The sequence below is a fragment of the Festucalex cinctus genome, chromosome 10, assembly GCF_051991245.1.
Source record: "Festucalex cinctus isolate MCC-2025b chromosome 10, RoL_Fcin_1.0, whole genome shotgun sequence".
Taxonomy (NCBI): domain Eukaryota; kingdom Metazoa; phylum Chordata; class Actinopteri; order Syngnathiformes; family Syngnathidae; genus Festucalex; species Festucalex cinctus.
The window spans coordinates 20,613,392-20,637,171 of NC_135420.1; the positions used below are offsets into that span (position 1 = coordinate 20,613,392).

The 23,780-nt window shown below is 40.8% G+C and overlaps 1 protein-coding gene across 2 annotated transcripts in view; it reads right to left on the bottom strand.

The window, feature by feature from the left end:
- The window catches only part of ncanb (neurocan b), a 147,781-nt gene that overhangs the window by 54,665 nt on the left and 69,336 nt on the right, over window positions 1-23,780 (bottom strand). For both annotated transcript variants that reach the window (XM_077533233.1, XM_077533234.1), the window contains 6 exons: window positions 17,181-17,410; window positions 16,942-17,110; window positions 8,010-8,184; window positions 5,245-5,372; window positions 4,763-5,056; window positions 2,587-3,294 (listed from right to left, as the gene is read on the bottom strand). In XM_077533233.1, coding sequence (XP_077389359.1) covers window positions 2,587-3,294; window positions 4,763-5,056; window positions 5,245-5,372; window positions 8,010-8,184; window positions 16,942-17,110; window positions 17,181-17,410 — 1,704 coding nt within the window. The remainder of the gene's footprint in view (window positions 1-2,586; window positions 3,295-4,762; window positions 5,057-5,244; window positions 5,373-8,009; window positions 8,185-16,941; window positions 17,111-17,180; window positions 17,411-23,780) is intronic.

Below are 23,780 nucleotides of genomic sequence, written 5' to 3' on the forward strand. Positions count from 1 at the left end.
TTCTCTCAGTAATAAAAGAGCTTCTAATGTACTGAGCTGTCTCCCAAGTGCTCTCTGTAGTCTTTAAACGTGACTGCGCGGGAGCAGTAAAAAAACATTAGCATGCAACCGGGAGGCATTTTTCTTGTATATTTTATCCTAATTCACAAGCGGTAGGCAGGCCCTGCTGGAGACATTTTACTGTAAATTTCGGGGCCTTTCGTTCAAGCTAGCGGAGCGTCATGGTGTAACTGATTGAGCCGTTTAAGTGCCACACGAAAATGGAAGTGTTCACTAAAAAAAAAAAAAAACAACAACATGAAAAGGGGGACAGGGGAGGATGTGTTCAAAGTCATTTCACACTTCTCGGATTCTCTCCTCCCGATTGTTTTACTGGAACAACTTCTTGCGCGTTTGCGGTTGTGGCGAGAGAAGCGATAAGCGAAACGACTCGGCTCCTGTTTATTTAGACCAAGTGGTCCCCAGTAGATTATCTGCTCCTGGCCTTAAAGCAGACACCGTCTCAGTCGTCAATAATTCATCCTGTCAGCGTTTAAGACTCATGACTGCTTTGTGTTTATTTAGGCCAGTGGTGTTATTGAGAGAACCCGGGCTAGGCTAACCGCTTATCGAGTGTGTAAATGTATATAGAACAGATTACCACCAGAGGGAGAACATACACAAATACTGTTCGCGTGAAATATTAAAAGGAGACATGTTTTATTCAAAAGCTATTGCCTGACATTTAAGAGAGGTCCGCAAGCATGGGAATCATTTCCATAGGAGGCAGGCAAACCTAATTGCCGCTAATACTTTTACTACGCTCACTGATGCACATAAAAGGCATATTAATCACGATTAATCATGCAGTATTGGCGCATGTCGTTCATTCAATGAGACAGTTAGACAGAAACAAAACCTCCAAAGTAGAACACAATCGATTCCAAAATTACTGTTGTTGTTTTTTTTCAGAGGAAATCATGTAAACTATGGTATTGAAAATGTTATTATTATTATTATTATTATTATTATTATTATTATTATTATTATTTTAATTTATTTTTTATTTATTTATTGTGAGTGCAATCCGTGGCCCTATCAAAGGGGCACGCAAAAAGCTGTCGGCCTACTTGGCAAAGCACATAATAGGGAAATGTTGCAACACAAACCCCCAGTGACTCCGCTTCGCTGGCCTAAGAATCCCTACGGAGTCGGGCAGAGGTAATATTAAACTGCCGGCGGAGGGTGACAATGCGAGAGACAGACACGAGGAAGAGAGATGTGCGATGAACACCACCGCCACCCATCTGCAGGTATGACATTTAATAAAAAAATAAAAAAATAAAAGTGGGGATAGGAGGAGAAGTTATTGCAAGGCTGTGTGAATCATGTCAGGAGTATCTACGCTGCCTGTCAGCTCTTCTGTCACATCAATTTGGTCCTCCCAGGGTGTAGCTGGAAACATTGTGAAGGAGGCATGTGTTTCTGTGATGGACACGCGGGACTCCACTGAGTTCAAGTCCACTTTTTTTTTATTTTATTTTTTTTTATTTGTGCATTACATCTTAAGTGTTTAAATCCAACTTTGTCTTGTAAACGCATGAAAAAACCCAGTGCTGATGCATAACCTGCATTTCTGTTTAGTATTTTTGCAATTGGAATTTGACAAATTTTCTTTGATGGATTAAGTAGGACATTTTTATTAGTTTATCAGGGGTTAAACAGTTCGCTAAATTTGTGGTATGCATCTTGGTTTTAATGTCACAATTGAATTCAGTTTTATTGATCTGTGCCAAATGAGTATGAATTTCAAATATGAGCATCAAAATCAAACACATTTCTGTTTTTTTTTTCATTTTAAAATAATTTATAATCAAGAAATGTCCCGATTTACTGTTCTATGTACAGAATAAATGTAATATTAAATAATAATAATAATAATAATCTGTGTAAAAAAAAATAAAAATTAAACATTGAGGGCTTTATTTTCACAGGCATGAAAACGTGCTGGGGCAAATCTAATTTATCGTGTTTGGCACCACGTTGCACCCTGTTTAAGAGGACTTTGCACGCGCCAATCTCAAGCACGGGCATTAGCTAGTCAATGCTTGCGCAATGTCAAGGACTGTGTGCGTTTCCACAACCCTAATTCTAATGGGAATGTAGGAGCAGCTTCGATTGGCCGGCAGTCATCTGCATTCCATCTCACAGCGGCGCAAAATGCCCTTGTTTAGATGCGCTAGTCAAGCAATATACCAAAAGAAAGACAACTCCACACATAATGCACGCAGTGAGACTGCGCCTTGCACTGTGCTGGGTACGAAAGCAATGCCCTTAATGTCAACTACAAATTCAGATGGCACAAAAATATCATAATATGGAAGTGTTTCTGTGCCATTTGAGTTTGGATTTCTAACACTAAATTTGTGTTGGAAAAAATACATTAAAAAATGAGGCAATATAAATTAGAACAGAAACAGCATGATATCATTTTGTAACATATAAATGGGACAGAGTCATGCACTAATTTCTCACAAGCCAAGTTAATAAGAAAAAAAAAACAGTTGAAGAACAACAAGAGATGCAAATAAATAAAAACACTCTCACCATTATCAGCAAATTTGCCCTCCTGCTGTGTGGTGGCCTCAATTTTCCCTGCGTTTTGGACTGCAGGCAGCAACGGAAACAGCGGCACCTCCTCTTTCTCCTGCTCAGACAAACCATCCTCGGCACTCTGTAATCCACTCGCATGGAGAAGCCTGGAGGGATACGCGTCGTTCCCGTGCTCTGTGATGGCGTTGTCGCTGCCGCCCTTGTTTTCACTGGCTTGTAAGCTCAAAGTCTGGTTCTTGTTGGAGCCTTCCCCCATCCCGGTACTGGCCCAGTACTTGAAAGGCTTCATTAGCGTGTTGACAAAGTCTGCCAGCATGCTTTTAGCGGTGTGAGGCTGAGAGGTGGTGGAGGCCGCTGTTGGTAAAGTCTCAAAAGAAGCATCTTCTTCCTCTTGAGCCGAACCTCCTTGGCTATTCAGCTCCACCGGAGCATTGCTGCTTTTCGGGTCGTCGGGGTCCTCTCGGTGGGATCGGCTGGTCGGGCTGCCATCTTGTCGGGTATCCCAACCCTGCCCGGGCCTCAAGTGGATGACCACGTGCTCGTCGGAGATGTCAGAGGAGTTGTTCGTGGCCGCTTCCTTCAGGTCCGTCTGAGTAGAAGTCTTGGGAAATGGACTGAGTGGAGAGTCGGCCTGTGCAGCTGGGATGACTGTGTGGAGTAAAGCGAGGGCCTGTGCGGCTTGCACATCTTCAGGCTGATGGGCTAGAAACACACACAAGAGGAGACATTTTTACTCAAAAAAGTACAAAGATTTTCATCTTTTATTTTGTACTACATATATAGTATGCAGTGGTGGTTAGTGAGACAGAGTACTGTATGCCTCATCTGACTTTTTTCATCTTAGCAAGACTAAATATGTAACCCAAACATTAATAAATAATAAATTAATACATTACATACATTAGCCTGACTATGGAAATATAGAGTGCATATTACAAGTGGCTTAAAAAAATGCATTGGAAACGTGACGAAAGACAGAAACAGGAAATTGCCACTACAAGCCTCCTCAAGCAGTTTGTGAGGGATTGCGCAATCGAAGGTGAGGCATGGCTGCTTGTTGTCGACCTTTGTGTTTCACCCATTTGGGAAATATGCAAAAATTTTGACTGTGAAAACAGGAATATCATTTGGGCTCAAAACGAAAATTAATATAAAGCAAAGATGATACAACTAAAATGGAAATATTTCATTTAATTATTATTTATATTATTTTTATTAGATTTTTTTTTATTTTTTTTAAATCTCGTCCCCTGACCCAGCACAATATTGATACCTGGTATTGGTATCCGCTCATTCCTGATTTTAACACTCTTTAGCATTATTAACCAATATCAATTTGATATATGAGTGCCTGACAATAGAAATAAAAATAGGAGCAATTATTAGTTAGTTTAGTAAATGTATTTTATTCTCTATTTTCTGACTTAATTTCTTATGTCTATTTTAATTCCCTTCTACACTGTTTTGCATACAATAAACCACATTGTTGTGGGTAAGTCGCCAACAAGAAAGATAGTCATATAGCTTGGCCTGTCCCCCTAAAAAAACAAAGTATTTTATTTAAGCCAATATTGACATTTTCATCTCCTTTCAGCTTTTGGAGAACATAATTTGTTTCAGTCCTTCATGTCGTAAAGATGATGATCTACGAGCTTGTTTGTGACAAACGCACTGCAGCGCTATTCCCCAGCTGCTGCTGTTGTTTTGTCGACTTAAAATGAATTGTTATGCGCAAGCTTTATGACGTGACACCTTGGAATAGAAAATGTCAATCATTCCTACTTGGTTGTGGAATTAAAAATAGGCTCATAGGAATGTACATTGGCAAGAATGTGCTACAAACAGCAAAAAAAGTTGAGAAAAATGACACATATATTAAACATTTCTGAAGACATATAACCAAGGTGATTACTAAAAAAAATACCTAAATAATTTATGTATGAATTGTTCAGCATTTTAATAAGTGATTAAATATTTGGTTAATTAATTAGAGTCAAATTAAATGAAAATAAATTGATCTGTAATTTATTAGTCAAGTGAACTGTTTGACATATTTTATTTATTTATTTATTTATTTATTACCTCATCTACAACTGCCCTTGCATCTGTCAGTTAAAAAAAAAAAAAAAAAAAAAAAAACAACCATTGGATAGGACCTATGATACAGTACCCCGGTAGCAGTAAGCGTCAAACATGGCGGTGGTGTCTGGGAAGCCGGTCCGATTGGGGTTGCTGTAGACCGTCCGCACGCCGGGCCCGTCCCCGCCGCAGTTCCTCCGCGGGACGTTGATGGGGTAGCGCACGCTGCCGTCGGCCAGCCAGCCCGGGTCGCACCGGTCCAGGCCCGCCTGCCAGGCCAGGTACAGTTGGCCCACGGTGGCCAGCTGGGCTCCTAGCGAGTGGCAGTGGGTGGAGGCTGTGGCCAGATTCAGTTTCTCTTCCACTGTGGAGTGAAAAACTTCACCTGGGAGGGAGAAACAGACAGCTCAGTTTCAGGGATTCCCAAAAGGTTGCACAAAAAAAAAAAGTCTGCAGCAATGTTGATGTCACCACTATAGTGCACAATACAAAAAAAAAAAAAAAAAAAAAAAAAAACAGGTTGCAGGCAGACTAAAACCCAAAGGAAGGGCCTTGTCTCCTCCGGGCGCCTACCTTGTAGCCGCCTGGCGAAGCAGTAGACATCAAACAGCTCGTCCGGGAACCTATTGCCATAGTTACGGATGCCCGGTGAGTCGTCACGATCGCCATAGCAACCGGGCCGAGGCGACTGGATGGGATAGCTGCAGAGCACAGCCAGAAATGCTTGAACAAAACAGACAGTGAGACAAATTCCTCCATTTTTTTTTTTACAATGAACCGGAAATATTTTCATTTGGACGTGACAGTGAATAAAGTGATAAAGTGAGTAAAATAAAATATTTAATTCGTATTAGAAATAGTGGTTGATATTGACAAAACAAACATTTGCAATTTTTTTTCCCCACAGCCTTTTTTCAATTGATTTTTATTTGTGGATTGTCTACTCTTTAGCAGCTAAAATGCATGCTCATTGTTGTTTGAGTCTGGGGATTTATTGGCCAGTCCAAAACTTTGTTGTTTTGATGTTTTGGGTCATTCGGCCCCTGCCTTTGCCATGGCTAGTAACCTACTCTCAAGACTCGCCGATGAATATTTGCTTAACTGGAGGCATATTTCTCCAACCACTTTATTGAGGTTCCAATGTTAGGAATGATTGTCTCCTTCCTAGATAAATTACTTTCATTATCCCTTCGGCTTTATTTTAGTTCAAAATTAGCCTAAGAAAGAAAATGAAAACTCCTTGTAAAAAAAAAAAAAAACATCTCCCATTGGTGTAATAAAATGCAAGCACGCCATTCATAACATGTCACAACACGCTCAAGGCAATTAAGAAACAAGCCGTTCCCTTTAGTGTTGAATAATTATACATCCATCTTGCTTGGTGATTGTTTCCAAACACATTTCATAGTCAAGGGAGGTGAAGGTGGGAAGTCAGTGAGAGGTTAAAAGCATCCAGAATCCCTCCAGCGCTTTGGTGAGCCGTATTTCGGCGCCAGCTTTAGCTGTTGTTTCACATGGGGATGATGAAAAGACTGCAAAGCACACACTACATACAGGCTTTTTTCCACACTATTTCCATGGTAGTGGTCTCTCCTCGCAACCCCCCTCCAGCTGATGAATCAATGGCAGCTTCGCTATTAATTGGACATTTGGCTGATGTTCACTTTGAGCCTCCTCAATGCGGACCAATTAGCCGTGTCCCCAGTGGAAACAAGGGGAGTACGAGGGAGGGCGACGGAAGAGGGAAAAAAAACAACAACCTGCCAGCGAGACAACAGTCAGTCAGTCTCCTTGACGACCGCAGTAAAGTGTAATTAAAATGTAAATATGAGCCCAGTCGAGCTCGGAGGCGACTCATGCCGAACGGGCTGGAATGACTGACAGTGGGGAGCGTTGTTCAAATGTGTGCGTAAACATGCCATTAGGAGCAATCATGGAGCGCCTACATACTTGGAAAATACGCAATAGCTTTGATGTCGTAGCCGTTTTGATCAGTTACAGTAGAATTCACTGCTTGCTGTTCTCCAACGAGGGGCTGAACGGTCCACTTGCATGCCTTTCTGTGACTCATCCAGTCTCTCTGCATCTCGGTTTTAAGCTGATGACACGCTAAGCTCAATTCTAATCGAGTCAGGTTCATCCTAAAAGTTTATTTATTTATTTATTTATTTATTATCTAAATTGTATTTGATTGATTCAATTTTAAATTCAAATTGAATATATTTTTTTTTATCCATCCATCCATCCATCCATTTTCTGAACTGCTTGTTCCTCACAGGGGTCGCGGGGGGTGCTGGAGCCTATCTCAGCTGTCTATGGGCAGCAGGCGGGGTACTGTTCTGACTAGGGTCATGCAAGGGTTGTGCTTATACTGTCATGACTAGGGTCATGCAAGGGTTATGCTTATACTGTCATGACTAGGGTCATGCAAGGGTTATGCTTACTGTCATGACTCGGGTCATGCAAGGGTTATGCTTATACTGTCATGACTAGGGTCATGCAAGGGTTATGCTTACTGTTATGACTAGGGTCATGCAAGGGTTATGCTTACTGTCATGACGAGGGTCATGCAAGGGTTATGCTTTTACTGTCATGACTAGGGTCATGCACAGGTCATGCTTACTGTTATGACTAGGGTCATGCAAGGGTTATGCTTACTGTTATGACTAGGGTCATGCAAGGGTTATGCTTATGTCATGGCTAAGGTCATGTAAGGGTTATGTCTAGGGTCATACAAGGGTTATGTTTGGGTCATGCCCGTGTGGTCAAGTGTCTGTTTTGAACTGATGTCACCAACATCTAGTTTCAACTGGTTAGATGCTATGAGATGTCAGAAATCTTTATCGGCATGCAACTATGTGATGTCAGGAATCTTTAATCTCTTTATCTGGTCAACAGCCAATCAGATAATTCCATGTCAGTCCTGTTACCCACATGTCTAGCCACAACCAATCAGATCGATTCACTGTCTATATAAGCCTGTCTGAGAAGTGTGTGTTTTTGTCGGATTATTACCTCTGTTCCTCTGTGCAACTCTCATTGTTTCTCGTCTCGTCAAGCTTTTCCACGCCTCTCGATGTGAATAAAGAGTTAAAATCTTATTTGTGTCTGCGCTTTGGGATCCAACCTCAGAACATAACAGGGTACACCCTGAACTGGTTGCCAGCCAATCGCAGTTATCTTATTTTATTTTATTTTAATTTTATTTTATTTTATTTTATTATTTGTGAGCAAACGATCATTTGCAGACCAATCAAGTGAATGTGGACAATTTCCTGCATCACATTATGAATCACTGCAGTATAACTGAAAGCGTCACATAAGAAAAAGAGCCTCACCGCACTGTCTGGTCCGACAGCCACCCGGCGTCACAGTTCTCATAGCCGTCGGCAAAGGCCGCCTGCAGCTGACCCGGCGTGGCGATGACCGCAGAGTTCTCGGCGCACACCCTCTTGGCGTCGGCGAAGGACAGGGCGTAGCGGTCGGGGGGAGCGCGGTAGTGAAAGAGCACGCCTGGAGTGGGGGAGAGACGAGAGATGTCAGCCTCGGAGCATCGGAATGTGTGAATCGTAAACATGAAGCCACGTGGACGTCATCGTGGCGCACTGACACTTCCATCTGTGCAGCCACAGGAGAATATTTTCATCAGACAGCGACAAAAACAAACAAACAACAAATGTCACCTTCCTGCATGGCTCCACTCGCTTTTGTTTCTAAAAAAAAGGAATAGCTTCATTTTTTTTTTATCTGGACTCAGAACGTGTATTTGGAACAGCCTTAACTAGATTAACGTGAATAAGACTTCTTTTTAATCTTATTTATTTATCCCATCAGCCTCTTTCAAATGTCCGTTTCGGCGTGTTAAAACGTTCAGTTGCATCTTTGTAAGGTAAAATACATGCTCTTTAGGGTTTAAGTCAAGAGTGCCCTGTTGATTTGGCAGCATGTTTCATGCCTGTCACAATCTTTCCTGGCTGTGGCGGAATTTTCCACTCTGCCACCTGGCCACCCTTCAGCTCATTAGCCAAACACCCACACCTGCAGGACCGAGAAGAGGCTCGTTATCCAGCCACCTTATCTGCCAGATTGTCTTCGTGTCATGTCTGGCTTTACACAACGTTCGCTTCCAGATTGACTACCCGGTTCCGACCTTGGTTGCTCCTGACTAGGGAAGCACCAAATTTTCAGCCACTGAAAATATTCATCCGAAAATGGCAAAAATAGGAAATTTCGGCCAAAATAAAATTAAAGCCGAAAGAATATGGCTGAAATAGGATGCTGTGATGACGCAAGCAAAAAAAAAAAAAAAAAAAACGCTGAAAGCAAGCGTCTGTCTAAATTAGACAACAAACGCGGGGGTGAATGTTCCACCTTGCTATTCGCCGACGTTTCATCGTGTGAGCTTGTACCGTTCGCAGCAGCTGAGAAGGAGAGGGGTGTCGCTTGGTAACCCGCCGGACAACATTTCAACAAGTCGAAAAAAGAGAGCACTGCCAAGTACGGCAATAGTAGCGCTATTGCTACAGTTGTGTATTGTCACTGTATTCTACATATTTTGATTGGGACCCCCCCCCCCCCTCCCGGCCACTGGATTATTTGTTTCATTTATCTGTTTTTTTTTATTCATTTAATTTTGTGCTCTATGCAAAATGACTTGTGACAAAATTGAATAATATATATAAATTTTAAGAAAATTTGCTATAATTGGGATTTATAGGTCTTTTTAAAAAAAATACGTAATTTTCTTGGAATATTTGTCATAAGTACGAATGGTATTGTCACTTGGTACAGTCTTAAAAAAAAAAAAGTTGTATCGAACATCCCTAAATACAATGGTAGTAAAAATTGGCATATTTTTTGTTTTTGTTTTTTCCTGCCTTTCGGTTTTCGGCCAAGCGTTTCTCTCTCTTTTTTTTTTTTTTTTTTCCATGGTTTCAGCCAAAAAAAAAAAAATATATTTTGGTGCATCCCCACTCCTGACCTTTCTTTATTGACTCTGACTTGGTAAAAGATCTGATGAATTAAGTACAGACGGAAGTGATTTTCCAGCTGTCTTTTTATAAACTTTTTTTTTTCTCTCTATCTAAACTGACATTCTTAAAATAGTGGTGTCAAACAGTAATTTAGTGATGGAGGAAGCGCGGTTAAAATGTCTGACGGACTGGGCCTGCTTGAAATAATGACGGACGCTGGCGAATGATGAATTTTTACTGATGCACCTATCACTGCTAATTAGGATATCCATCCATCCATCATCATCACAATTTCTTGTTTTTCAGCCACGGAACTGTTCTTTGGTTTTCATGTTGATGAACTAATTTGAATGTAGTCTTCCCAGGCAAAAGACAAATTTGCAACTGAGCATTACACTTTAGTCCACTTTATACCAATTATAAATGTGCATGACAGGCAAACAAACTAATCCGTCACTCCTCAGGGCTGCCTTAAGTGCATTGAGTTCTAATTCTTTGAGTTTGCTTCATAGATCTTCACAGGCACTCTTATGTGCAGATGGTGGTTGCTCATTGCAATTAGGAACACAGTAAGCCTCATTTCCCAGAGCTGTGAAAAGCAGCAGCAAGCTGTATATTCCGTTTAAATTAGAAAGAAATAGCTTTCCATCACCACCTGCCATATTTGCTTGACACTCACCTAGGCCAACTCCGTGAAACCAAATCGGTGGGTGTCCGGCTACTAACACGGTGACTTTATCAGGGAGAGTGACACAGATCCTTGTGAAATAGGAAGCTAGGTGGCTGTGTACCCATTAGAACTCCAGGCTATAGGCAGTCTATATTCTGAAGGGCTGTCCTTTTTGCACAAATATCGAGGCTGTCCAAACAGATATGCAATCCAACTGTGCGCTTGAGCGAGGAAAATTGTGTTCTCGCACATCATCGTATTCTTCCCGGAGAAGAACAGCAAGGGGCCATTCCAGAGTAGACCCACGGTGCACGATGAATATACAGTATGAACACTTCTTGGCCCTCCAGAGTAATAAAATCCATTCTATACACTGCAGCTCTCATCGGGTATGTAAGTTATGTCCCAATGTACACAATTATATTTCCAAGCTATTTCCCCAGCGCAATGGCAGCTCTCCTGACAAAAATGTGGATACATAGCCTGTAAAGTACTTTCCGAAGCAACAGAAACTCTAATTGTAAGGCTATTTTAGCATCAGAAGCCAGAAGGATGTGGCAGAATATTAAAAGCAAAATATTTGAGGACTGCTCCTAATGTTGCATTTAAAAACGGTGTAATTTTGAATTGTACTGAGCATGTAAATGAACATGGTAGGGCTGTGCAATTAATAGAAATTCGATTTCAATTATTACATTCCACAATTACAAAATCAGCATAATCATAAGATTTTTTTTTTTAGTTGTTTAAATTTATACATTTGCACTTTTTTTTATTTTAATAAAACTAAATAATAAATAAATAAAAAAATTTAAATTTTGTCTCATCCCAAAGGAACTAGCGTCATTAGTGTTTCAAAGAATTTTATTTGTCTTAATAATTTTTATTCGTTTTTTTACATTTAAACATTTTCTTCTTTTGTTCCAAAAAATAAATGATCATCCTGCTGCAACTTCAAGTTTTTGCCAACATAAATAAATATATATCATTTATTATTATCCATCCATCCATTGTCTTGACCGCTTATTCCTCACAAGGGTCACGGGGGCTGCTGGCGCCTATCTCAGCTGGCTCTGGGCAGTAGGCAGGGGACACCCTGGACTGGTTGCCAACCAATCGCAGGGCACACAGAGACGAACAACCATCCACACTCACACGCACACCTAGGGACAATTCGGAGCGCCCAATTAACCTGCCATGCATGTCTTTGGAATGTGGGAGGAGACCGGAGTACCCGGAGAAGACCCACGCGGACACGGGGAGAACATGCAAACTCCACCCAGGAAGGTCCGAGCCTGGACTCGAACCGGAGACCTCAGAACTGGGAAGCCGACGTGCTAACCACTCGACTACCGTCATTTATTATTATTATTATTATTATTATTATTATTATTATTATTATTATTACAAAATCTGTCCAAAAGTAACTTACATAATTATAGTGATTCTATTTTTTAATTGGCCTTAATATTTTTAAATGTGTAAACATTTTCTTGTTTTGTCCCAAAAAATAAATGGTCGTCCTACTGCACAGTGCACAAGCTGCACTCCAACTACAAGTTTTTGCCAACATAAATAAATTAAATAAATAAATAAATAAAATTATTTAATTAATTAATTAAGTAATTAATTATTATTAGTAATAGTAATAATAATAAGAATATTATTATTATTATTATTATTAGTAGTAGTAGTATTTTAAATTCTGTTCCAAAAGGAACTTTCAGTCGGTCTTAATATTTTTAAATGCTTAAACATTTTCTTGTTTTGTACCAAAAAATAAATTATTGTTTGAATAATCGTGATTTCAATTATTGGCAAAATAATCGTCATTATTTTTTCCGTAATCGAGCAACCATAGAACATTAATTCACAACTTGCCATGAAGCAAAAATGAGATTATTTGTGCTGCCCCACTCAGTGTGCCACAAAATGCTGCCATATGCAGCCGCGCATACTGCACTTACCACAAACCGCCATGGACTTCAAGCTAAATCGATCTGTACAATTTCAGGCATGGGTCCTTGAGACTTTTCTGTTTATCCTGCTCAAACAGACATGGCCACTCAATTTTGTGTTGATCGATAAAACTGCTAACTGTGGATAAATTTGTGTAACTTTCCAAGGTGTGATGATAGTGAAAAAATTTTGCGACCCATAAAAGACATACATTTTGACCAAGATCCACACAGTTGATGAGCTTTCAGACATGTTGAGTCTAAACATTTGTCAGTTAATTTAGACAAGACTAGTATTTCAGTATACGCTTTTTGTGATGTTTTTGTTTGGTGTGGTGCCATGAGACTATAAAAGATGAGCTTTGGCTCAATAAAGGTTGGAAAACAACACTCTTGTCAATTAGAACACTATTTCAGCCAAGGCTGCCGGTTCTCCGGTTAAACCAGTTCCCCCGCATCACCACGAGGGACTCAAACAATCAATAGCGCCATGACTAAGACACATACAATTGACTCAGAAATACGTGCGCCGAACAGCTAAGCAGGCGACTGAGTTAGGCGTCGTGTGAGAAATTAAAGACGGAATATCAAAGGAGGAGCGTTATATCACTCGGAATGGAAACTGGAATAAGATCCACGTGTGTTAATAAGTTATTGATATAGCCAAGCGGTATCAATAACGCCTAATGGATACGTTTAAAAACAAGCATTTGACTGGCGAAGAGTAGCGTGACGGCCAATTAAGACCAAACCCTGGAGACGGCAACTCCTCGCTAGCTATGTAATTGGCTTCCGTCTGAATCGCTGGCGCTCGCAGCTCACTAATCAGCTGTTCGACAGAGGTGGGATGGAAAACAGAACGTATTTATATTTCCTTAGCAACGTACATAGTAGCCGACACTAGAAGAAAAGGGCGGCATTACATTACATTGCATACATTAAATAGTACTTTACACCGGCAGTCGAACATCACTGTACTCTAAAGAAGCTTCTCATCATGGCTGACGTCAGCCGTAACCGATTCATTTCCGGTGTCGGCACCAGACGTGATCGGGCTGCCAGATTGTATCGGTGTCGTCGCCTACCAATGACGACACGCTACAAGATTGGCTGGAAATTGTCCGTTTACAATTGTTCAATAAAGTTTATATAAAAAAGTCCGGTTGATGTCAAAACATTGAAACTAAAATATTAAATATACATTTAAATAACAAAATGTATGGACTGAAATTGTAAAAATGTAAATAAACCTAAGAATATAAAAGCAGGATAACTTTAAGATTGAATAAATAATAAAATAGATTGAAGCACTTGCCGATGACGTCAGTACAGCAGCGCTAATGAAATGCACGATTCAGATGTGTTCACTTCGGTTTGGTTTATTTTTTTTAGCTGTTCACAAATCACAATACATCACAAAAACTGCCTTAATGATAATAGGAAAACATTAGCAATCTAAACTGACAATATTTGTCACATCTCAGGCAATTAATTTGTGTATTTATCGTTAATTCAATATATTTTGCTTTTATATTAGGTTTATTTACATTTTTTACAATTTCAGTCCATACATTTTGTTATTTAAATTACATCTTTAATATTTTCTTTCCAATGTTTGACGTCAACTGGATAATTTCCAGCCAATCCTTAGCATGACGTGTTCATGGAGTGACCCTGATACGATCTGGCAGTCCGATCACATCTGGTACTGACACTGGTTTTCCAGCAAGTGCTTATAGCAAGTGCAGCTAGCAAGTGCAATAGCTGGTTGCTCGTCATCCAAACACATTTCTTGCCAGACTTCTATAAAAAGTGTACTATACACCTATGCACTTAGTTTAGTCTTTCACGACTCCGTAGTTCATGTTAGTTCGGAGTGTTTTAAGAAAAAACAAAACTGCTGATTTGATGATGATGATGAATTCGCTTCATCTCAGATCACGAGTACAGTAAAAACTGAGTAACTGAAATCCCTGGTATCTCAAATCTACTCTCCCCATTGATTTAAATGGAAATGTCACTAATCTGTTCCAAATCCCATTTAAAAAAAACAAAAACAAAAAAAACAAAACACTCAAATGAAGAGAAATGTAACCTGTTGTAAAACATAAATACCATCATTGCCAGAGTTTTTTGATGACTAAGAATTTACACGGACCAAAATAAATAAATAAATAAAATACAATAAAAAAAGCACGGTATCTTTCAAAATTATGACAGTGAGTTAACACTTTGAAATAAACTGTTTTTATGACTCGTAATCAAAGCGTACACACTGCACAGGCGTGTGTTGTGTTTTTCTAGAAGGCGTCGCCAAGCGAGTGTCGGCTATCTCGCCTTCAAGCTCACTCCACTCTCCTTCCCCGCCGTGCGCAGCAGTGTTCTGCTGCAGTAGGCGGGCTTTGGCTTCTTGATAGCACAATCACTTGAACTTTCTTGGGAGCCATTTTGAGGGCTAATTTACAGTGAAGAACAAAGATACCCGAAATACAGTCATACTGTTCTCCTGGTGTTCAATTGACAGCAGAAAAGTGCATCATCAGTCAGTTAAGCAAACTGAATGATTGCTTTAAATCAGATTTCAGCAATATACTTTCGTAAGGATTTCCGTGACAGTAGATACATTCTACAAAAAAAAAATAAAAATGTGATTGTCGCCATAAGTGAACCGGGATGTACCGGGTGAGCGTTGGCTCTTTTTTTTTTTGGCTAGTCTTTCCTGCAGACGCAATAATAATAGCTTCTCGTTATCTAAAATAGAGATGGCTGTAATTGTGTTAGCCATTGCACAAATGTGAAATGATGCAATGTTTTCCCCCATTAAGAGCCACCTCGCTCAGTGTACACTATTTGACAATAGCCCGGTCTCTGTTGGCTTTCGCTTTCATTTCATGCATGAACATGGCCGGCTCAAGGGAATGATTTTTAATGGGTTTGAGTTCCCTCACCTTTATTTCCCTCATTGTCGCGTTATGCGGACCGTAAACAAGCCCCAGTGTAATGGTCGCATTAGCGCGACACGTCATTATTATTCATAGCGGCAGACCTCGGGGTGCAAAAGGGGCACCCGCACACAACCAAAGAGCAAGAGTGCTAATTTGCAATAATAATTAGTGGAGGCCGAAAAGAGGCGCACTTGAATGACGGTTAAATGGTGTAATTACTGTGGACGTCGCCGCTCATCATATCGTAACGACATAAAACACGATAGAAGATCATAAAAACAAGCCAGTGTGGTGGGCTCGGTTTTAATACCGTTCCACTATGTCTTATATTTAAGACAAAAAAAAAATCCCTTAATATTTTACATCCATGGGTACGGCATTCCACATATTCTGCCTAGTAACTGTCTGCTGAATGTGTAGTAAACATTATAGTGAGATTTGTCACATCAATTCATCCACTTTTGTCGCACAATGCTCTTAATAGGGTCATGGCTGAGCTTGAGTCTCTACCAGTAAACTTTGGGCGAGACGGGAGCTACACCAGAGACTGCTTGCTAGTCATGAGCAATGCAGTATCAATTACATAGACAAATTCTACCCAACAGATGCTATCGTAAATATCCTGTAGCCAGACAAGCTTGCCAGCAAACATTTTATATCGAGTAAGTGAGTATGAATTACTTAAACAGGACACAATGACATGAAATAGGCTTGCGACCAGTCCAGGGAGTACCGAGCCAGTCGGCAGGGATAGGCTCCAGCTCACCCCCGATCATAATGACGACAAACGCTGTAGTACTGAGTGGTCAGGCTCATTATGACATCACAATTAGGGGAATCGAGTTAAAAAAAAAATATTTATGTTCTATATGTTTACGCTAGTCTAACACAGCATTCTGATTAATATTATGTTTGTGGAATATGAATTAGCATCAAAATTCTTCCGTTTTTATTAGGGGTGTCAAAATGAGTGTGTTCATTGCCACTTTTTTTCTTTTTTTTTTCTTCCTTTTTTTAATTTATTTATTAAACGTCATTAATGACTTGGAAAGCAACACAGCTCACATCAAAATTTAGCAATGATAAATTTCATAATAATGCATGTTTGTGGAGACTGGGGTCAAGTTGTATTTTACAATTTTAAAAATGTGCAGAATTTCACATTACTTCATGTTAGATTAGATATCTAAATATGAAAAGAAAATACACTGAGCTGTCACCAATGTCTTACAAATGCGATTATGCCATCTAGTGGCAGAAAAATGATCAACACAAGTCAATATCACACTAGTTTTTTACAGTACATCTTTTTCATTTTAACCCAATTTTATGAATTATTATGAAATTACTGTATCAATGACTAAATGATGCAGCCATATTTCTATTAGTTGAACTTTTTTCTTCTTTTGTTAATAAGAGAAAAAATATTTTATTGTACATTTAGAACTGATATAAAATATATATTACTATACTATTGAAGTCACGCGATTAATTGCGATAAAAAATTTTTTTTAATTGCACCACTAGTTTTTATCCATCTGTACTGCTACTCGATGTCGATGGAAAATGACATCACAGTACATACTTGGTTATGTAACGACCAATCACCTGTTTCTTGTGTTTGGTCATGTGATGTTGTAAAGAACATTTTTGACTTGTTGACCTTTAAGTTCTGTTTCCTGTTCAATGTTGTATCACGTGTTTTTTTTTGACATGACACTGACCTGTGACCTCCAACGGGACAGTGTCTCGCTCGTCGTTAATTCCCACCACAACCTCACAGCGGTACAGGCCGGCGTCGCTGGATCGCAAGCCTGTCAGCGCCAGACTGGCGTTGTATCGGTTGCGGCTGTAGCCAGGCAGCGATACCCGACCCTGGAAAGCTTTCTTCACCTGGCCGAGGAGAGAATACGGATGAATCAAACGGCAAGAACTCGATTTGGTTCTTCTGCGTTAACCGTACCTTGACCACGTTGTCTTTGGCCACCAGGACCGACTGCTCCTTCTGTGAGCCGTCCGGGCCTCGCTGGCCCCACACCTTGGTCCATTTGACGCGGGGCGGCTCGTGGGGCGGAGTGGCACCGGGACGCAGGGTGAAGAGGCAGGGGAGGACCACCGTCTTGGACAGCTCTTCGCTGATGCCCTGATGGGTCACTTTATGGATTCGCACCACGGGGTCGGCGTCACTTAAGCCTGAGTGTGAGAAGACAGATACGTTGCACTCCAAAATATTTCTTAGGGGTTGTCTTCAATTCCACAAATATTAGCAATTTACTTCTTTATTTCATTGTATTTCTTCTTGAGCTCAGTATTGTTCATTCGACAGTCTTACCGATTCAACATGCCATCATCATTGCTCTTCTTTTTGTGCGTGTGAGTTTGTGCTCATTAATTCACGTGAAACCTAATAAAAATCCCATACCCTTCACCTTAACCGGATATTTGAGAGTCCCACCACAGTCATGCAGTTGTCAGGAGACCAGAGGAAGGAACAAAGGAAAGAAAGATGAAGCAAAGTGAAATCCGGCACCAACCAGACATCACCTGCCAACCACAAGGTTACAAAACCAGAATCTTTCACCAACCCCAGAAACCTCTAAATTCCAACCGATTAGAGAGATCTCGAGAGACCAGAGGAAAAACTAAAGGAAAGATAGATGAAGCAGCGTGAGATCCACAGACACCAGCCTCCACTGATTCAGTGACCAGAATTTCATTCGATGCTGGTGTGGTTACCTCATTAACAATTTGAAACAGGTGAGTCAGTAGAAGTAGCAGTAAACTTCAAAATATGTCAGTGAATTTGAAGTAGAGCTCAACGGTTTGCTGTATTTCATTTTTAATATTAAAACACCAGGAATTATTGGTGCCTCGAAAATGCTGCCAAATGCCTGCGTCCTGACTTTATTATAAACGTCCTTCGCCTGTAAGGACAAGCATTATTGCTAAGCTCAAACGTTGTCTGTCTCGCAATGCCAGAGGGAGGGCGTATAAAGCAACATGAGAGCACTGACTAATGAATGAAGAAAAAAGGAATGGAGGGAAACAAGCATCAATAGGGTAAAAAAAAAAAAAAAAACAGTCGAAAAGGTTGCAGAGAAGAGGGAGAAAATGGGCCCGCTGCACTCTCAGTGCGATTGGATCCAAGTTACACGCGAGCACAATGGCCGCTGCTGTCTGTAATGGCATGTCACAAGGGGGTGGTTTAAAGTGTAAAAACATGGCGTTGTCACCCATTTCCTGACAACACTTCCTCCTCAAACCTCCGACCTTGAAATCGCTTTGCACGTCCACATCCCACTTACTGTATGAAGCATCAATGAAGATTTGTGCTCAGAATGACTGCTTTTACTTGAACAACATGGTTATCTTTGAAGTTCAATGGAAGAATGAAAAGAAAATAATACACTCAATAATTTCCATCATTTTCATACACCGGTAGTCAACTATTTACTGTATTGGATCTCTTTATACTGAGAAAAATCCATCAGTACTTTTTCTACTTACGGTCTATGTTTTCTACCAACCTATTCTACCCGTTACTGTAAATTTACTACATACAAGTACTGAAAGCTTAACATTTAAACACAGCTCACACTGAACCGAAGTACTGAATTTTCTTATGTGCCTAGAGAGAGCAAAAGTAAAGGCAAAAAAAAAAAATCAGTGGGCGTAGAATGGATCCCTGGGGAACACCAAAGACTGGCCTATAGATACCGAAACTACAGTTTTTCTACCTATGTACTTAGACTGATTACACATTGGTTGAATGTGGTTTAACTAAAATATTTGCCTCTTAATTGTGAGAAGAGAGGAAAATTAATAATTTTACCACATTTTAATCATGCACAGCTGATAATTAAGCACTTTTTTTTTTTAACCTGGCCTTGTCTACCTTCCTTCCTACAACTGACCAAACTACTAGAAACTACTGAAATGATAAGAAAGTAACTTGTACAGGAAGATGGCAAAAGCCAAGAATTGCTCTTATGAAATGGCAGACGGTGTGATAAAAGCGACTTTGCGGCAAATTTCTGCACAAACACAAACAAGAAAGCACATCTTTCGGAGTAAATAACCTCCTGGCTGCTGTCTTCTCTATTTGCTTCGAGCCCCTTGAGGATGAGGCACTGATCTTTGTTTACCACACACTAACATTTGTAACCCTTCCTCTTAGACGCAGCCATCGACAAATGCGCAATAAAGGAGCCGTCCTGGAAGACCGCAGCTTTTGGCGCCAAGTCGGGGAACAAAGACAGGTGTATTCCTTTTCCAGTTGAGCTCCATCAATAATCTTTAATCCCTCTGCCAGATTCTTGTCAGCTCTCACCTTATACGCACATAACTAACTTTGTGACAAGCCAAACAAACTTTACAATGTCACTCACATTCCACTTGTGCGCGCCATACGGATGTTTATCTCCAGCCTGGCAAGCTGTCAGCCGCACAGCCAAAATCCAATGAAATTAATTTGCAAATTCCCCCCAGAAATCAGCAAATTACATGGCGGGTGAGGGGGGGGGGGAACAAAAAAAAACGCAGCGCTCTTCCTCAGTGGTGATTAACATAAACTAGCGGGGGTGCTTATGCTAGTGTTATAAATCTGCATTTAGATGGAAAAGTTATCACGAGCCTTGCCTCGAGAGGCTGACGTGTTGCCTCGGTGACAAAAAAAAAGCGAGACAAAAACTCCTTCTGTTACGTTGCACTTTAAATGTTAACAGGAGCTTTTTCGCGGGCCTCCAAGTGCACTGGGGTCAGCGCGGTTCAAAGTGTGACTCGGCGAGTCGTCGCCGGTGACCCATCTGTCTCGTCGTTCGAGGTCTGTGGAATTATTAAGCGACGCGTGGGAGCCCTTACGTGTCTCGCGCTGACGCAAGGCGAGTACAAAATGGCATTTTAACAGCCGCGGGAGTGCAATTACACCCAATGTCTTTGTTTTTTCCCCTCTGTGATTTTCACCCCAGACCAGTCAACTGCATCCTTCTCCTGTTGTTTCCGCTCTACCCCAGGCCTGAAACTGTTTACATGTCGTTAATTGTGCAAATTTAGAGCCGCCTCGCTGCTATTGGTGGATTGTCAGGAAATGACAGCCAATGCGATGCAAACAAACTCTGATCGCAGGCGCATTATGTCGCTGTTAATTGGGGTGTAATTTATTAGGTGCTTGAACGCACCGTATCCATAATAACCCGTAGTAATAGATTGATTGGGATTCATTCAGTAATGTGTTAATTATAGAGGATGTTGTTGTGTACAATTGCACTGGATCACATTGTGGATTTCTCATTGCGGAATCTCAAAAGCCTGTTCTAACAGAAATGTCAGAGGATTTTGTACAAAAATGGTTTAGTGGTGTCACTAGCGAATATTTTTAGATTCAATTATCGATTAGTATCTCTTTGACTGCCAGGCGTTATAAAAACAAAACAAAAAAATCCACAGTGCCAGCCGCTTTTGAGCATTTTAACTCATCTTTCAAGGCTAAAAGAATATTGTTTGCCTTTACAACATATACAATGTGGCTACGAAATGAAAGATCGCATTCCATTCATTGGAATTTTACTAATCATCATGAAACGTCTTTGGCAGTCAAAGAGTTAAAGAGTGGTGCTTTGAGACACGAGTTGAATTTGTTCCGCGACCACGATCGTACCTCAAAACACTCATCATAACACAACTCATCTTTTCCCAATTAAGATGAATGAAAATGTCATTAACCTGTTCCAGCCTCCCCCTCAAAAAACAACAAAAATACTTCTAATGTATTTTTACTATGCGGTGTTCAGGTCAGGATTTTAAGCTGCCCATACCGATTCGGATATTGATCAAATGGATGAGCTGCACATTTTTATAATTTAAGAACTGATCACTAATGATAATTTTAACTCATCCCAAAAACATATAAATTCGTTCTATTTTAAATATATTAAGTGTACCAAAGACGTATTTATACGTTTTTTTATGTTTTGTTTTTTGTTTTTTTTAATGCTAGAGCATACAGAAGGCTTTGATGTAGCCTCTCAACTGCACATAATGGGTGAAATAAATTGTAGTAAATACAAAAACGGCCAGCAGGTGGCAGCACACCATAGTAGCTCAACCAGGGCCGTGGTGAAAACAAGCTGTTTCCCCACAATTCTGAGCAGATTTTTGAATGATGATGAAACTTAGCTATATTCTAATGCTAATTGCTGTAAAACAGAAACAGATAGAAAATACTTTTTTTTTTTTCCTGATGAAAGAAGAGACTTCAATCTTTCGGTAGGTTCCATGTTCTTCTAGCAGTAGAACACAATATTCTGTGGACCTTGCAAAATCAGACATTGCAGATAATTATTTTATGATTTTACTTTGGCGAACTTGGAGTTCACCAGAGCTTCACAGGTTGCCACTATAATCGCTGCAGAAGAAATATCATCAACCCACCCACACTTCGGCTTAAACACACATATATGCATACTATAAGGAGTGTGGTCTGTTCAAAAAGGCGACATCTGAGATCAGCTCCCTGTATAATCTATGTTGAATGCGAGGGGGCGTTTGATCAGCGCTTCGCGTCTCGCTACAGTGCAGATGCTTTCGCCGCATGCACGCATTTAACACAGACGCATTTAGCACGCCAACATCAAGTCTGCCGGTGACCCTGCGTGAGTGCGCATCGGCATTGACACCGACACGCTCTGCCGGGTGGACGTCACGCAGGGCTTGGGTTCAAAGAGGACGCAGTCGTGCTGACATTGTCTCATGTAAAAAAAAATAAAGAAAGAAACTTTCAGTTCACCTCTCGCACACCTGCCAAGTAGCACACGTTCTCTAAGCATCTTTGGGAGCTTTTCAAGTCCCAGCGACTGACTGATTAAAAGGTCTGCCTGCAGCTCTACTCGTGTGTTGGCGCATCGCAGCGACTCAAAGGGAGGTTGCTGCCACCGTTTGCTCCGTCTGAGGCGAGACGATAAAGTTCAACACTTCAAAATCACAAACACGCATAAACATTCCAAACATGTCCTCGCAAACTCATTGCAGATGGGGAATGTCACATTTTCTCCAAGCAGCACAGTTTGCAATGATGTTTTAGGTGTAATAGCAACAAAAATAAGTCACCGGTATCGCACCAGTTTGAGACACCCTTCAGTTAGGGCAGTTTCGCCATCTTGTATTGAACCAAGGCATATATTTACATATCGCCACCCTCTTAAAATAAGTGCCTATGTCATCGAGTCGATCTTTCTGCTGCCACTATATGTCACTGGCATAGATGCATTATGTAACCCTGGTTAACATAGCCCTCTTACAATAGAAACTGTTTAAAAAATAATAATAATAATTAAAAATCAACTACATTCATTGTAAAAACTACATGGATCAACATGGTTTAAAAGCATGTTAAAAGGTTAAACACTTGCAAATTTATGATGTTAGCAATGGTTTATATTTGTTTCAAATGATTAAACTATATGGTTCGACTCTTATTTTGAAAAATGCATAGTGATATAAGGCAGTGACCAGGGCTGGACTGGCCATCTTGCATACAGGACAGATGCCCGGTGGGCCGGCGTCTTATGGGGCTGATGCAGTGCTTTTCTTAGTTATTCTCCATTTTACCCCAAGAGACTAGCCCACAAGTTTGAGCAAGGGTGACAAACTGCGGTCCTCGAGGGCCGGACTCCTGCAGGTTCTATAGATTTCCCTACTCAAAGTGCAGCTGATCATGAATCAGCTGTGTTGAAGAAGGGAAATGTCCAAAACCTGCAGGACTGCGGCCCTCGAGGACCGGATCTCGCCACCCCTGATTTAGAGGGACTAGTCCATTAATCCATTTGGAATATAGACAGCAAACTATACCAACATCAAATTATCAGTGGCAGAACAATGTGTAAGACAGGTATGGTCAGGAGTCGGGCCGGGTTGGTGGACATAACTCCAAATGTCAGGGCTGATTTTTTGGTGCCAGTCCAGCCCTGGCAGTGACACAGAAATGTGCACTTTATTTTTATTTTTTTTAACTGTTGATAAAAGACGAAGATGTGTAGTCTGGCCTTAGCCGGGTTTCGTGTGAAAGTCAGAAGAATCACACGACTGCCAATTTTTGCAGGATCCCCATATAGTTCCAGAGTTCCTCAGCCCAAAACGAACAGCGAATGCTTCACTTGGCACATACGTCTCCTCTGTTTGTGTTACACAGTGTGTGCGGTGGCATAAACCGAACCACCTGGCAGATGTAACCGCAGGCTTTCCAACGGTTGTGTTCTCATCACCCCTCTGCCTGGGACTCGCAGTCTCGAATCGCAGTGCCAACAAGTCTGTTTTTCTTCCTTCCACCAAAAAGCATAAACAATACGAGCAAGGAAACAAACGCCTCGGAAGCCGCGGAGAGCACGGAGGGAGTCAGGCACACGCCCAAAGCAGGTAGTGCGAGGAGACTTACAGGAAGGCATACATTTCATAGCACGGCTCTGAGGCAGGCTTTACAAAATACAGGGAGGAGGAGCCATTGGGACAGTTTCTAGACAGACAATGTGAAAATACTAACAGGCTTTAAGAAAAAAAAATATTGCTGCAT